The sequence below is a fragment of the Melanotaenia boesemani genome, chromosome 6 (genome assembly GCF_017639745.1).
Source record: "Melanotaenia boesemani isolate fMelBoe1 chromosome 6, fMelBoe1.pri, whole genome shotgun sequence".
Lineage (NCBI taxonomy): Eukaryota > Metazoa > Chordata > Actinopteri > Atheriniformes > Melanotaeniidae > Melanotaenia > Melanotaenia boesemani.
The window spans coordinates 12,346,188-12,362,547 of NC_055687.1; the positions used below are offsets into that span (position 1 = coordinate 12,346,188).

The window sequence follows — 16,360 nt, forward strand, 5'->3', positions numbered from 1 at the left end:
TCCCCCATTTATTCAAGTTATGTTTTGCTTCTTGAACTGCACAAACTGTTCTTGGCACAGGGTTTGTCTGCATAATAAGACTGGACCTATTATTATCCATTCCAACAAAACACATCACACTCCAACCTTCTAACCTCCTGCAGTGTTATGGTTGGGCTTCATAGAGCTACAGTGGACCATGTGAAGGAAACAGAACCAAAGAGGTCAAGAGGAGGACAAGTTTCATTGGATGTGGCAGGAAAAGCGAATGGAACATCTGTTGAGGTGTTGAAGTGTGCCTCTGGGAGTCCTAGCCATAGATTATTGTTATATGGATATTTCTCCCAATTTATTTATGAACATTTTTTAATCAGACATATAAAGGACAGAACAAGACAAAACACACACACACACACATATATGGATAAAGCATGGGGAAAGAGGTAAATGCATGGCTATAATAATAACAATTTAAAAAAACTCTAACTCATAGTGAAGATTTAAAGACCCTTCATGATGTGTAAAAGGATCCCAGGTGGTATGAAATGATTACACTGACTCTTTGAAAGTAAACTTGAGCTTATATAATACACAAACTCAGCAAACATGTGAATGGGGACGGGCGAGCTTCCAATCCAACAGGATAAGCCTTTGAGCAAGCAGAGTGGTGAATGACCAGGCCCCTTTCAATGACGTGGCTAAGTGTAGAGTAGGGGAGATACCAAAGATTACAGAAGCTATATGATATTTCAAAATAACAAAATAAATTGCTACATTTTCCAAAAACCTCTATAATATTGCTACACCTTAGACTGTTAGAATAATTGCTGATAAGACTCAAAGCTCCCTGAGGTAATATCCTGATGAGAAAGAGACAAAGATGAAATATTATAAAAATGGAATGAAAACTAGAGTGATGTGTGGAATATAAAACACTACTCACATCAGATTGGCTGTCTAGTTGTGCAGCTGCTTACTCCATGTACTCTTATATGAAAAAAATCTTCATGAGAGTCTGCAGATGCTAATGTAGGTAACATATCACATAGTGCACCAAATAAACTAGACTTACCAGAGTCCAGTTTATAGGGCTTTGACAATATAGAAGCTTTAAAGGAATTCGGGGCATATGATTACCTCACCCAGGTTCATGCTGATATCTCCTCCGCCACAAGGTTATTAGTACTGTTCCCATTGTATGGCTAATCTGCCCTTTGCTCCCCTGCATTCATTTGACTTCCATCAGGCTGTGGAGGCGACGGAGGTGCTGAGGAGGTACACTACCGTTCAAAAGTTTGGGGTCACTTCCCTATTGAATCCCATGGCAAAGTGACCCCTAACTTTTGAACGGTAGTGTACATACATTATGTGAAACTGAACCTGAAAGTTGCAAAGTCCAAGCTGGATATAGATAAAGAAAAATGTGACAAGACATCCAGATGAATCAACAATGAGCACTGACCAACAAAAAACTTCTTATGTCACCTGATGAAATATAATAAAAACCAACCATGAATGGTGTAGGCCATTGTACAAATCCATTACACATTCTAAGTTTATTCATATTGCATCTCTCCTGAGAAAATGCTTTTTAATGAAAATGAATGAAATCTTTTGTCTGGCAACATTATATACACGGTAAAAGATCTGTAGTGGAAAACAGAGCAACAATTCTCTGTTAAAGCAGTGTTTGCTGAGTGCTGGGTTGCTGCATTTTAATGCCACTTTATCAGTAGTATTTCATTCATTTTTACATTTTCATATAAAGATGAGTTGAGCAGGCTTAGGTAGAGACTATGTCTCTCAGTAACTGTCCAATCTCCCAATCGTGTCATTCTCACTGCTTTCATTTTGTCAACAATGAAAAGTTTTTCATGTTTTCTCATTTAATAGAAAATATAATATACAAAATCTACAACTGAGCAAAAAAGGCTCTACCTAAACATTGTGCATAAACAACACTTTCATGGTTGTGTGTTACATGCTGATGTTAAACAGCACAAAAAAATGACAAGTTTAGGATTAGTTTTGTATATTTGACCATCTGTATCAAGGAATTGAAATGATTAGGCTTTATCTTCTAAACACCAGGAATTTATCATTAAATACTGAAGAAAATTCATTCAGTAATATGATATTTTGAACTGGACCACAGTGTGACTCAATGGACAGTATTAGCCATGATGCGAACATTATCAAACAAACCTTTCAGTAAAATATCTGCTTGTTCAGAGATGCACTTCTGTACTTGGTACAGTGATTGACAAGTAAACAATATTTGAATAATAACTGGAAAAAAATGTTCAAAATGGTCAGCATTTAAACAATCGATAAAACTGGACTGCCTGCTGATCCCTGACAGCTCATTATCTTGTCACTGTGTGCTCGCAGTGTTGTGCACAGATACACTCAAAATCTAACATTCAGAGTTTGCTTCTGCTCTCTGTGCATATTGTACACAACAGTTCACGGATCCATGAGCCATGCATGTGAAATGGTGACTAGTTGTTTCCCACTTATTCATGTTTATAGATGGAACTACTGAATGTCAAACTAAAGGAAAATGAACTGGTGTGACCAGAAATAGGCAAGACTATAATAGCCTCTGGCTGCTCATTTAAAGACTGGGTTTACATTTTGGTAAATAAGCTTTTCTTGCACATATTCTCAGTGTTAAATGAGAAGGCTGACACCACGTTATATTCAGAGGTAATCCAGAACTTTGATTAAGTTTGAAATAAAATGGCAAATCGACTGAATTTTAACTACAAATTAAACAATAAGTTATGAGTTATTTACAACGTTTAAGAGATCCGCAAGCTAGGCATTTTTTTCCCCACTTTTTTTGTTTTTATTTTTTTATTACCTAGGGTAGACAAGCTATAGTTTATCAGTGGAATATACACTGGATCTGGAAAATGTATTCCCAGTTTCCAGACTTAGTTAAGCTAACTAGCTTCCAATCCATGTATCTGTCTCAGTGTGTTGTCAAATGTAAGCTTAATATCAGTTAAGCCTAACTAATTTCTTTCTCTCTCTCTTTCTCTCTCTTTCTTTCTTACTTTCTTTCTTTCTCTTTCTTTCTTTTCATTCATCACACATGATAATCAAATTATCTTTCCGGGACATGTAGCATGCGTTTAATGTGTTAAGCTAACGGTTTGGGTTTAGCTAGCAATTCCAGCACAGCAGCTTGACGTAAGCCACATGCTTCTTGCCTTATCATGCTTGACCAGCAAGTTTATTTAGTAATGCATGATTAAATTGTAAAATTTGGTAAAATCTCTCATTTTTGTGCTTGTCATGTTTGTGAGTCTTTGTTGAGAACAGGTAATTTATGGAGTCAGTTTCTTGTTGTAGAAAAGTGGAAAGAAATCTCGGACCATATACAAAATCATTTTGATTCCCATCTTCCATCTTCTGCAGTAAACTGAATGCAACATTAACTCATGCAGTTAATCAAAAAGTGGTTAATTTTAAATAAAAATGCAAACACCTTGTAAACATGTGCTGTTAAGACAGTGGGATAGTTTTTTCATCCAGTTCCCATCAAGGAAGTAAATGTATTTTCTCAAATATTGCCTTACATAAAAAGAAACAAGTTCATGAAATTGAATCGAAGTGCATCAAAGGTAATCTTGATTATTTAATCACTTTCCAGAAATTAAAAAAAAAAACAAGAAGTCCAGATATTCACTGGACAAGTACGTGCCAAGTTTGTAGTATAATTAAATCAATATTTGCTGTTCACTGTGCCCAGCATATGCCAAATCTTATACAGGGAGTCGGTAGATTTTCTTCTGCAGGCTGACATCTGATAATTCCCTGTGCTACCAGGTCATTTGTCACTTACAAGACAGGGGACAGGGCTATGCAGCCTGGGACTCAAGTTGTTTTCCCTTTAAATCATCCACCCTCCTGACAGAGGCAGTGTGGGAGGTCAGGGGTAAATTGAAAATGTCACATTCAAGATACAGTGTTAAAAAATATCTAGCAACATCCAGTATTTTAAAAGAAATCACAGCTGATCCATTCTCTACCTACATATCCACATATCCCTCGGTCATCGAGTTTAACACAAACTCTGACTTCCTCTTGGTAACACCCTTACATCCTATTGTGCATAGTCCACACAAGGCAGAGAACAGAGCTCCCCATACCATATTCAACTAACCAGCCTTTTTCCTTAAGAAACTATTCCCACTTCTGGTCAGAAATGGAAGTGCGGGACATTTTCTTTTCCAGACAGGGAAATGGATGTAAAACATTTAAGACATTCAGACCACATTAGCTGATTTTGTCATTTTTAGATTAAACATTCATTACATCAGATCATAATTTCTCTTAATTTAATTTAATTTCTCATAACCTAGTTATTATTTTCCTCTGGGATAAATAAAGTTTTTAATTTTGCTAATTTACATTTCATATTACAGCAGAAATTAAAGTTAGTGGCATATTGCTTCTTTGACAAACATAGCAACACCCAATTTTCTGATTTTACGCAAAACATCACACGCTTTTCATTTAACATTTAATCTTTCATTGCTCCAGTTTTCAAAGAAAGTATTGTGCATAATTTTCCCCCAGCAGCAGGCTCACCGACAGCCTTGAGATTTTATGTTCAAAACCACCAGACACTTTGAACAAAACTACTATGGCAGCTACAACAGGCAGAGACTTCAGAGTGTTTCCATCCCTCATTTCCAAGTTGTTCCTTTTATAGCTACAAGGTCAAAGCATTACAGATGCACCTAATCATCATTAGCTAATCAAGCTAACCCGCTGAGATGATGGCAGGAACCAATAGAGGAAAACAAAGAGGGGCAGATAACAAAGTGAACCCCAGCAGAGGAAAAAAAATACAGCAGTGTTTAAAATCTCCTGTTAAAAGAATGTGTAATGAGAAGACAGTTTATGTGTAGCTGTCTATTTCACTCGGCTGCAGTTCAGGAAACAGCTACCAAATTGTTTGCATATTTATTTGCCTTGAAAGCTAATCCTACAGAAATGGTGATTAAGACAGTTATGAAAGCTGACACACACTTTCAGCTGGTATTCCTTTTGATTAGAACCAGTTTTGTCACTGATTTGTTAATTATGATAAAGTGTGACTGTCTGAGTTGGTGATGCATCAGTTTGACTTTGCAATGTTATGTAATGTGGCAAATGCTTAAATAATTGACAGATTCTCAGCTATGCTGACTGAGAGATGGATGAACAACTCAACAAAGCATAGCCTCAAAAAAAATGACTGAATTAACAACCTTTAATGTTGATTAATGACCAAAAACACCATCCTCTGATGACAGAGTTAGCCATAATTTGACTTATTTTGCTGTTTTGGAGGGCAACTTGTTTAAATATCTGCCAAGTTGGAAGTACAGACAAAAAAAAAAGTATTTGCATTTCATTTGAGCAAAGGTTTAAATGTGTTAATCTTCTATATTTGATGCACCTGTGAAAGTGCAACTAGCATGCCCCCACAAATCTCTAGCAGGAGCTCTTCCTGTCTTTGCTGCTTCGGTCTCTTTAAAATTGAAAACAAAATTTTGTGAACCCTGTATTTAGACTCCATCTTCCATTGTGGCCCACAAGCTGTCATAACATTAAATCACAAGAATACTTGTGTGAGAAAAAAAAGTAAGGAGAATATTGATCTGGTAGCCAGAGAAACAGCTCAAGGGATATAAAAAAATCCTTTCTTTCTGTGTAAACAGGCACCTATTTGCCAGCACCTCCTGTCATTTTTAATGTGATGGGATGTCAGTGTTCAGCTTGTTCTGATGCTCCCAAGAGGCAAGAAGATTAACTGATGCTATTTTAAGTGTTTTACAATCCACCCCCTTTAGGTTAAGGTTACACAAACACCACTTTAAAACGTACTGTCAAACCTTTGACATTGGTATTAATGTGTTCTTCTTCTCAGAGGTGGGAAACCCACATCATCTATATTCTACAGCTCATCCACGTTCAGGTCATGAAGGGCAATAAAATCTCCCTTCACTGGCTACCTAACACTAAACTGTCCTGCACCAGCATAGAATGTATCCTAGGGATTCCCGGGTGTCCTCCTTGCTAGTGCCTTGAATCAGTGAATGCTTTGAGATTCAGAGTAGATCCTTATTGTGTTTTAGAGCTAGTTTAGCCATAACTGTTGGTTTGGACACACAGCTGTGAGAGATAAATGTGTTGTTCTCAGGCAGAGGGAAACTGTGACAGCTGCATTTAGGGCCCACAGAGGGACATCTGTTTGCCTAAACAGTGACTCTCTCTTATTCAAACGATGTACGGAAATGAACATCATCATTTTGTCAAATAGATGTGGCTCGCCGCACAGGGACTGACAGTTTGGATGTGAACATAATCAGTGTTTAGTCCCACCCTGCAGAGCATCTGGTATCAGAGAATCTATCACGTCACATTTTTTAATGATGCTGCAGCTCAGAGTTGGGCTCTTGTTGGTTATTGTTTTCTCATTATGCTGCTACAAGCTCATGAATCCCTAGTTTCCTGCAAAATTTGAAAGTGCTAAATGATGAAAAACAAAATGCTGTAAAGGAGTAATGATATAACAATATAAAAGAGAGGGAATTTGGAAAGTGTTCCTGATAAATGCATCCATAAAGACACTCAACAATCAGAAGTTACTTCAAATTCCACACTTGCTGTAACTATAAAATCAGTGTCTTTGTGTAACCTTGTATATAAGACAGGATTTGTTAATTAAATGGCTTTTTAAATAGATTCCATCCCAACAAAAGCGTGAGCATGCTGGTGGTTTTTAAATGAGTTTTGCATTTAAATTTTAATTCAGTTGTGCTCATTTACTTGCTCAGCTGATACTTTTGTATTTGCTCGTCTGGACATTGTGATAAATTTTCCATTTTCTATTTTCAGAATCCAAAATGATACTCAAAAAAAGAAAGAGAACCCCCCCCCCCCCCCCAAAAAAATAGGCTGTTATCAAAGCAGTTATCAGCATCAGCTGATCTTAGTCTATAATGTTGGACATGTACGTAGCTGAATATAAAGCGGAATACTGTTTAATTAGTTTATAAATTCATGGACTAAATTTAAACTAAGAAGTTGCCTGACTGTGAAGAAACCGTTTCTAGGGGGTACTTCATTAAAAAGTCCTCTCAGTTGCAATGATAGTACTGCACTGCGACAGACTTATGAGCCTTTAAGTGATCGCAGCTAAAATAGCTTTTAGTGACTAAGTTTAAAACTTATACATATAAAACAGATTAAGAAAAAGGGTTTCATTCACCACGCAGGTGTTTTCAGTTGCTGCTGGTCCAACCTTCCCTCAGGTTTGACATGTTGGGAATTTTGTGAGGTCAACCTATATGTCCTGACAATAATGGTATAATATGAGTCAGGGGAAGGAGAGCTATGTAGATCAATGATAGTTGGTGAGCAGCAGCATGAGCCAATCAGGGGGAATAAGTGAAAACACCTGCAGCCATGTACAGGCTTTAAGTGAGATATACATGAACAGTAGTCCCACTCACTCTCACTGCTTTTTAGGCAACGCTTACTGTGATCCAGTAGGTTCTGCAGCTCAGAGCGTGTTGTTTTGGTTGTTGACAGATATTGATGGGTTGTGGCTCTCTGTTCAACTTTCCTATGCCGTGTGTACTTATTGGATGTCTGTTGGAGCGTGTTGTTTATTCTCTTATTAGGATATGTTAATGAGGTTGATGTCAGAAGTGATACTGAGCTTGCAGTATGAATGACCACCAACTTTTGACTCTTTGCTTTAAGAAAGAAACAGAGTATGATAGTGTTTAACCCCCACTCTGTAAATAGATTTTCTTTTTTAAATAATTATTATTATTATTAATAACCAGAGGTCTTAAACAAATAGCAGGTCTGATTACAAACCTCAGAATCTTTGCACTATCATTGGGTACCTGTGAATCATTCACAAAATAGACCCACCCTAAAGCAGTTTATCTGTTTGAAATGGGACCATAATTAACAGCTTGACTCCTGCTGTGTAGCAGAGGATAGAAGATTTGAGACCGAGACTGTAATTCATTAGAAAAATGTTTGAGGTCTCAGATCAAACAGAGGAACAGGATAATTTTCTTAGAAGTGAAAGACTCAGACCGACTTCTTTTTACAGCCACAGGAGTCTCCCTCTGCTGATTATTTGATAGAATGCAGGTAATACTTTTGCAGTGACTTTTTTTTTAATTGAGGATGTTATCAGTGCAATATTTTAATTTGTTCCCTAAGTTTGGTTTTATGACTTGCAGTATTAACATTAATACTGTAGGCAAACTTGTATAAATATTAAAATATCCACTTTGCCAACTAGGAAAGATAAAATAAAATATTACTGGTGAACAATGTTGCTGACAACCTTTTAGCTCAAAGGTTTAGATGGGTTATAACAGTCAATTAAACTAGACAGTCAGATGAAAAAATACATACACACACACACATATATATATATATATATATATTTGCAATATCATCCGCATGTCATTCAGCTTTGCAAAGCCATTCATTTGATTCAGGTGTGTTGGAGAAGGGATACATCTAAAAGTTGCAGGATAGTAGACTCATGGACCAGACTTAGGCACCCCTGAGTCAGAAACTTCTTCAGGTCCACTGAGGTATCATATGGAATTTGATTGCACATATTCCTATATATATTTTATTCAGGAGTCAAAAACCTGAAACACTTTCATCACACTTGATACAAACTACTCAGACGACCAAGGTAAAGCAAAGCATTTTATTGCAAGTATTAGTCAAAGATACACTTCAAACTGAAGCAAAGCAACACTAAAAAGGCCAACAAACAATAGGAGAGTTACAAAAGAAAGACATTTAAAACTGAAAGGAATAGAGCTGTTGGTACAACAGAGCCTTTGCAAAATACAGAGACTGAGACATGGATCATCTTGTGTTGACTTTAACATACATCTGTTTGCTGGTGCCTCACTCAGAGGTATCAGAGCTCATGATCTTTAGATTGCTACAATGAAAAAAAAAAAGACAATTTGAGCAGAGTACAAGTGTTTTAAATCCTTGGCCAGTGTCAAATATCAATCTTCAAAACCACCATGTGTGATAAACAGCGTCAGGAACCTAATCTCTTCTGCAATATTTGGTTGAAATCTGCTGGAATGCAAATGCAAGAGCACATTATACATTAGCCATGGGAGTAAACATTACAGTAAACATTTATTTGACCATAAATAATTTGGTTTAAAGGACTGAAAGCCTATTTGCTTTGGAAAAGGGTGGACAACACTCAAAAGGTCCATGTCTCTGATCCTCCAATGGGGTGCGGGACAACCAACAGTGAGGGGGGGAGAAACAAAATAAAAGAAAATAAAATAAAAAGAAAAACAGTTCATCACAACACAATTCATCCTTGGTTCATTATACAGGCACAGGTCTCTGTAATCCAGAACGCTGGGGAACCGGCTCTTGTAAGGCCTGGGTCAAACTGTATCTGAAAGTACTCTTCTTTGGATTTGCCATCAATGACAAGACCATGACAAGCAAGTTCACGCAAAGTGAAAATGTAGTCAAATTAGAACATGTAGCAAACTCAGAAGTTATATGATGTTATTTGAGTTGTCCTGAGGCAGTAGACACTAGTCAACTGGTGAGAACAAATGTCAAGAATGGTTTCCAAATGCTGTTTGACCCAGTTTCTGTTCTGAAATCAGTACTAATGAGACAGAGCAGTTTTCAGAAGCTTTTTCGAGAGCTCACCGGGTTCTCTAACAATGACAGTGGTTTACATGAGAAGTAAGAAGAGATGAGGACGCCGGTTGGGAGTCAGGACAGATCAAGTACATAGGCTAGTTTTCTTGGTAGGCCACCCAACTCAGGCTTTTCAAAGGTCACATAGATTTCTGACGATTATGTAAGAACGTACTTAAGGCCGAGGCATGTCTTCTCTTGTGGAATGAGACCTGTTTCTGCTGTAAAATATTCTGGCACAAAAAAAGATAAAACTTGACAGGAGATGATTTAAGAGGAAAGAAGCTTAGCCTACGCAAAAATTCTTAACATAATCCAAAAGAAAATCTGCAAAAAAAAAGAAAAAAAAAAAAAGAAAAGAACTAGCCTTTCCAATATGTTTCCATCCTTCCCCCACTCCACTCGTCCTGTACTGGCTCGGGGAATTTACATGGCTAACGTACCAATTAGCAGCTTAGGATGAAAAAGTCAGCTTTTCGACACTCAGTGTGATTCAGAAATGGTTCCCTTCGTCAGAGATGAGCTGAAAACAAGTGTGTGTGTGGGGGGGGGGGGGGCATTTGGCCGTCTCAGATGGTTAAAAAAAAAGAAAAAAAGAAAATCAAAGTCGAGGGTTAAGAATCTCAAGAAAAGAAGGTTGGGAGAGGTGACCTGTAATATCACAAAAATATTACAGTCAAATCCACCTCCTGTTGAACCTCGCACCCCCTCCATATTGTTGTGCTTGCGTGTCTAGGATAATAAGGCGTCAACATGAAGGGGGAGGCGCTTAAAAAAAAACAAAAAAAGGTCTCTTTCTCCTGGCTCCACCCCCCTGCTGCAAAATGATGCGGAGACTCCAGCCGCTTAATAGCACTCTCAATAAATACACCATAAAATATTCCGTATATATATCATATAAATTTATATATATATATATATATATATATATATATATACATATATATATATATATATATATATATATATATATATATACATATATATATAAAACACATTTAAATAGGACAACAAAAGTCGGCTCAAGAACAACTTCTCAAAATTGAATAAGTGTTAAGACAAAACAGAATATTTTTACAGTTATAACTAATCTGACTAAAATAGTTACTGTATAAGAATATCGCAATCAGGCATTACTCAAGCATTTATATGTCATAATAAAAGCAATTTGCAGTTTTCTTTCATGTAGTATAACATATGCAGCATACCAAGGTAAGTGAGGTGCAGTGTTTGTTTTTTTTGTTTGTTTTTTTTTTTTTTTTTTTGTTAGATTTCTTATAATAGAAAGATTTCACCCCTTGGACTGAAAAGGTACCCACAGAACTACAGACTGTCCTCAGCTTTCAGTTGATGCCAAATCGGCTCAAGAAAGGGAAACTGCTGGGCCCGTGTTCCCTCCATCAGGGATGAGACGCATGGCAGGGCATTGCACTAAGATGAAAGAATGCCAAAGGCTGTGACTAAGGCTGGGCATTGAGAGGACAGTCTCACTACTGACACCAGATCTGCTCGTTTCTTTTCCATATGGAGTATTGCATGAAAAGACACTTCACTGTGTGACTGCTTTAAGTATTTTTGGCTATTTGTTGTTTTTTTTTTTTTCCTTTTTAAAACACTTAAATAAGTGCTATTCAACATGAAACAGAGATTCAAGCACGTGTTATTATAAGAGAAAAGTTCTGTTTTTCTTCACTTGCTTAGAAAATGTCAGCCTAAGATCTGGGAGGTACAGATGTATGTTGTTTCTGATGCCCAGCCCTAGCTGTAACAAGGCGTCGAGTGGCGGTTCTAAAGAGGAAACTGCCACCTGAGAGCAGGCCGACTCAACCGAGTCAACAACAAAGTCACAAGAGCATGAGGCACACTTCATGACCAACCGCACGGTTTGGTAACATGCATCCCATCGACTCCTCGTTGACTCTGAGGTTTGGATCCTCTTCTCCTTGACCAAGAGGAAGAAGGGGACTGGAGGGACAGAGATTGAAACCTCTTGGCTATGTGTCTGAGTGAGAGTGGCAGTCTCTAAAGTGCTGTGCTGTGTTTGTCATTCATGGGCTGAGGTGTGTCACAGATATGACTGCCTCCAAACCACCCCAAGTCTGATCCTGATCCCCACAAACCCACCCAGACCCACATTCCACTGTACCAACAACGCCATTGGTCCAAGACAATAAATGCACTACAAAGCAAAAGCTCAACTACAACCATATACTTGGCATAAAATTCCACTTCCATATCGGTTTACCATCTAAATACAAGAAACACGTTTGAGTTGCAATCTCTAGAAGAAAAACACGTACAGTGAGTGTGTGTAAAACACAGCCATACTTGCATTGCAACTTGTATTTCAAGAGGAGATCCCATTTCTTTGTGTTTACATTTTCAATTTACAGCACCATCAAGAGGAAAGGCACTTTCTGTGGACTTTTTTTTCTCACTCCTCTGCTACCTTCCACTACAAACAGCAACCAAAAGCAGCGAGACTGATCCTCACTAAAAATGTAAAACACCTTTACTTCCATTAATGAAAGAGTGGCTGGACTTCTGCAGTTAATTTAGATATTTTTGTTTTTCTAAAGACAATTTGTGGACAAGATGTTTTGCTTTAGCTTTCATAAATTCCTGTCAGTATTGCTAGTGAGTCTAAGAAATCATTTTGCTAGGAGTGTGAGGAAAATATAACGTTTTCCTCTGGTTTGCAACACAAATGTTTGGGAGAAAAATTGGCCAAATAAGTAATAACTAGGTATCCAATCAAACATTCAGTTCCACAGGCCCAGAATGGTCTTGCTTATGTAAGGTCGCTACTAGCTGATATTTGCAAAGTAGAGCTGATAACATTTCAAATGTAAGCCAAGCAAACACATCTGCTATGTAAACATGTGTTTAACTGCCCTCAGTGTGTACTTTACACAACCTGAACATCCATTTCAGACAGCAGAGATATAGCAAGTCAATCAACTCCTCCATACAACTTTCAATTTAACCTGCCATGTACAGCTTTCATAGATCAGCTTAAATTCCTTCCAAAATACACACACATCTTGAGTTAATCAGAGTCCACTAAATTGTCCTTTAGCTCTAACCTTTCTTGCACCTCCTGTGGGGGATTGGATGAGATTGTACAGCTGTGGAATGTAGTCCTCTGGCACAAGGGGAGTAAATGTTTGGGAGCAAAAATAAGATTACTGGCTTTGTCACACCGCGGATTTACTGGGAGGCCAACTCTCTGGATTTATGTGCTCACAAAGTGGCTCGAAGAAAAGGAAACCAGTTTGAAGTTGCAACCTGACGCAAATCCCCCAGGGATTTAACGCAAAAGGAATGGAGAACTACTACCTCTTGTTGTATTATTCTTTGATCACGAGTCTTTGAAATCGATTACTGAAACTTTCAAACCCACTTTCCCGTTTCCTTTCCACTCTGCCCCGCCTCGATAAGGAGTGGGCGTCAGCACCACCTGAAGGAAAGCTGAGAACGTTCACGAGCATGAGCTCTATACAGCATCCGACTCTTCCATTTGTCCTCACAATAAAGTTGTAAAGTCTCAATACAAAGACTTTCAGATTACATTAGCATTGTCTCCACTACGATAAGCCTCTACCTGTGAGAGAATCTACAAAAACCACAAGAGAAACAAGCATTCAGCAACTTGCAAGTGTTTTTTTTTTCCAGACATCAAAGAAAGAGGTGGCTGAAGTCCACATCCCTATCAATAACAGTATGACAGTCCAAACACACGTCACTAGTTTCAACAACCCCAACACTGTTCACACATATACTATACGTTATACAGTGACACAGGAACAAGTCAACAGTCAATTGCAATAATAAACTTTGTTATATCTTTTAATCCATTACTTATAATGATACATTAATTACTAAGATTAATAATTAAACTACTTTTTTCTGTTAGCAAAAATAAGTGGTGTGTATTACATAAGTTAAAATATACAAATATACTTTTGATCTGGCTTTTTAAAAAGGCTTTCAGATACTAGTGAAATAATGAAGGCTCAAACCCATTGGCCTCCGCACTGGCAGGTTAGCCTGTGTAAGGCAGTCAAATGCAACTGGAGACAGGACCCTAGATTACACCTCACAGTCCAAGGGAACGTCTTCTGTTGTACCGTTTACAAGTTCTCAATCTGATGAAACCCAAATAAAAATCATAAATTTAAGCTGATCTGACTCTAAACAAAAATCAAATCCAGAACTCCCCTCATCAACTACAGCAGAGGCGCCTTTTTACTGTCCTTCAATTAGTGAGGTTTGTCGTTTTTTTTTTTTTTGTTTTTTTTTCTTTACTTTATCCACCTGCTCATACTGAGTCTCACATACAGAGGCTCAGGTTCATTTTCTTATTCAGAGTAGCACCATGCCTGTGTTCATTCCCGAAACACATGCTTCTATTAGTGCAGATAACTTTGTAAAAACACGTCCCCAAAACAAGCTTCACATCATCAGCGGAGGAGCGGAGCTACGTGGCGACCATAATCCTGATAAACACGTCACAACAACACTGCTTCTGCTGCAAAAATGCTGGTCGTCCACTTGACTCCTCAGCTGTGTTATGAAGCCAGTCCCAACTCCGGGCCAGTTACAGGGGCAGGAATCACACCTTCTGATTTTATACTAAGAGAAAAGGGTTGCAGAAAACAGTTTGTTTATAACGAGGCAAACACCGTGCCCATGTACCTGGCCCACTAGTTGCAAACACAATGTAGCAGCTGGATTCATGTCTGGAGAAAATGATGCAAAAAGACAACTCAGACGCAAGAAGACTGCTCTGAAAAAAAGCCAACAGCAAACACTGCTGTTCAGGCAAATAGAATAAATATATTGATCCATGGTTGATGTGAATGAGATGTATAGAAAAGTCAGTATACAGTTGCTGACAGGAATAAGAGGCAACGGGTGAAACTTTCTTGCTTCAAACCGTCTCACTCTGTCCATTTGTTGAAATAAGCTTTTTGATCATTTCATCCCAGTAAAATGGGATCCCCATAACAAGCTTGTTTTTTTTTTTTTTTTTGACAATGAAACGTTTCCACCAGGCACTTGAATACTACCTCTTTATGGCCATTATCAGGTGAAAAGTTCAGTTATTCTTTTGGAATTAAAATAAAACCTCATTAGTAAACTGATGATCAGGAATTCATAAATCATCACTAAGTCTGACACCACAGGGTTGCTAAAAAGAAAAAAATAATCCTTCAAGTAAAAACATGAAAATCAACAAAACTGCAGTTGCACCATTTTTTGCCTAAAAGCGAGGGGCAAACTCCGAAAACATTCGACTCACATGAAAGTGTTGTAAAAATGGCTAAACTCTTCTTCTTTTGAGGACACCTTCCTTTAAATGAAAAAGTTAACTGTATTTGTGAGTCATTTAAATCCCCTAAAATCCTCTTCCCTTGGTTCAACTGATTATTGCACTAAAGGAAACTATAGAAACAATCTATTCATCAACTGTTTCAAACATTTGAGGGAAATGCAAAGTGAAGGACTGAACGAAATGGATGCATGGCGACTGCTAAGATTAAAAAGGAAAGATTACATGATTTAAAAAAAAAGAAAGAATCATAACATGTTTCACATGATGCAGAACAAACATAACCAGGGATAAAACAGTGTTATACCTAAATACACTCCATAGATGGCTGCAATTCAGCAATTGATATATCAGCCAATATAAAACAGCCCCAGTTCAAATATAACAACTGACTCTTACAATTATGTAAAATTCATCTAAAACTTACAGGACAACAAGTTCTTGTTGTGACTGTAAGGGGGCATTTATACCTCGTCGCCAACAGATGGCAGTGTGCTCAAAAGAACACGTGGCTCCACACAACATGTTGATGAAAAGTGACAGAAAAATAGAGGAAACATAAAAGTGGCAAATGGGAGGACCTGTGGTCTGTGAAACTGTACTCCAAAATAATTCAACACATCTCCCCCTCGTTTCAAACCTCGGGGACAAGCTACAGTAAAACTGAAAGAATGTAAAAGTGCTGCTGCTCAAACTGACTTGAGGTACTAGAAATGGCAAAAGAAGCAGAATAAGAGACTATTAAAGACTGTGCCGAAAGAGGGGGAAAGTAAAAAGACAAAAAAAAACAAACAAAAAAAAAAAACACCCATTTGGCCACAAGGAGACAAACAGTGAAAAACAGACCGGAGGGGCTTTGAAAGGGGGCCTGATAAGAGTGGAAATAAACTAGTTGGCTGGTTTAATATTGCATAATAGTGCTGAGTTTTTCTTGTGTTTTTTTAAAGCAGCGTTTGCATCTCTAGTCCAGTGTGGGGGTGCCTCCTCCCCTCCCTCCTTCCTGTTTTCCTCTGCACAGTGTCAGGTCCGGATTGACTGGGCATGTGGGGGGGTGGGACATGCACCTATGAGGACTCCTTGACTGGCAAGCCCAGCGTGCATGGTTGGTTTTTGTGTGTGTGTGTGTGTGTAAGTGTGTTAAAGGTGGTAATGGTTTGGGAGGGTTGTTGTTCGCTCAGGCGAAGTACATGGTCCTCAGTGTGTCATGGTGAATCTGAACAGCTTTGGCCAGCGCTTGGGGGTCTCGACCGTTACTCTGACCAGACACGTGGCTGCCCTCAGCACTGCAGAAAGAAGGAGAAAGGACAAGTT

At 38.1% G+C, this 16,360-nt stretch overlaps 1 protein-coding gene across 2 annotated transcripts in view; it reads right to left on the minus strand.

Moving 5' to 3' along the window:
- Positions 1-10,893: 10,893 nt before the first annotated feature.
- The window catches only part of LOC121641781 (protein argonaute-3), a 30,295-nt gene continuing 24,828 nt past the window's right edge, over positions 10,894-16,360 (minus strand). For both annotated transcript variants that reach the window (XM_041988067.1, XM_041988066.1), the window contains exon 19: positions 10,894-16,332. In XM_041988067.1, the coding sequence (XP_041844001.1) occupies positions 16,224-16,332 (109 nt within the window). In that variant the 3' untranslated portion in view covers positions 10,894-16,223. The remainder of the gene's footprint in view (positions 16,333-16,360) is intronic.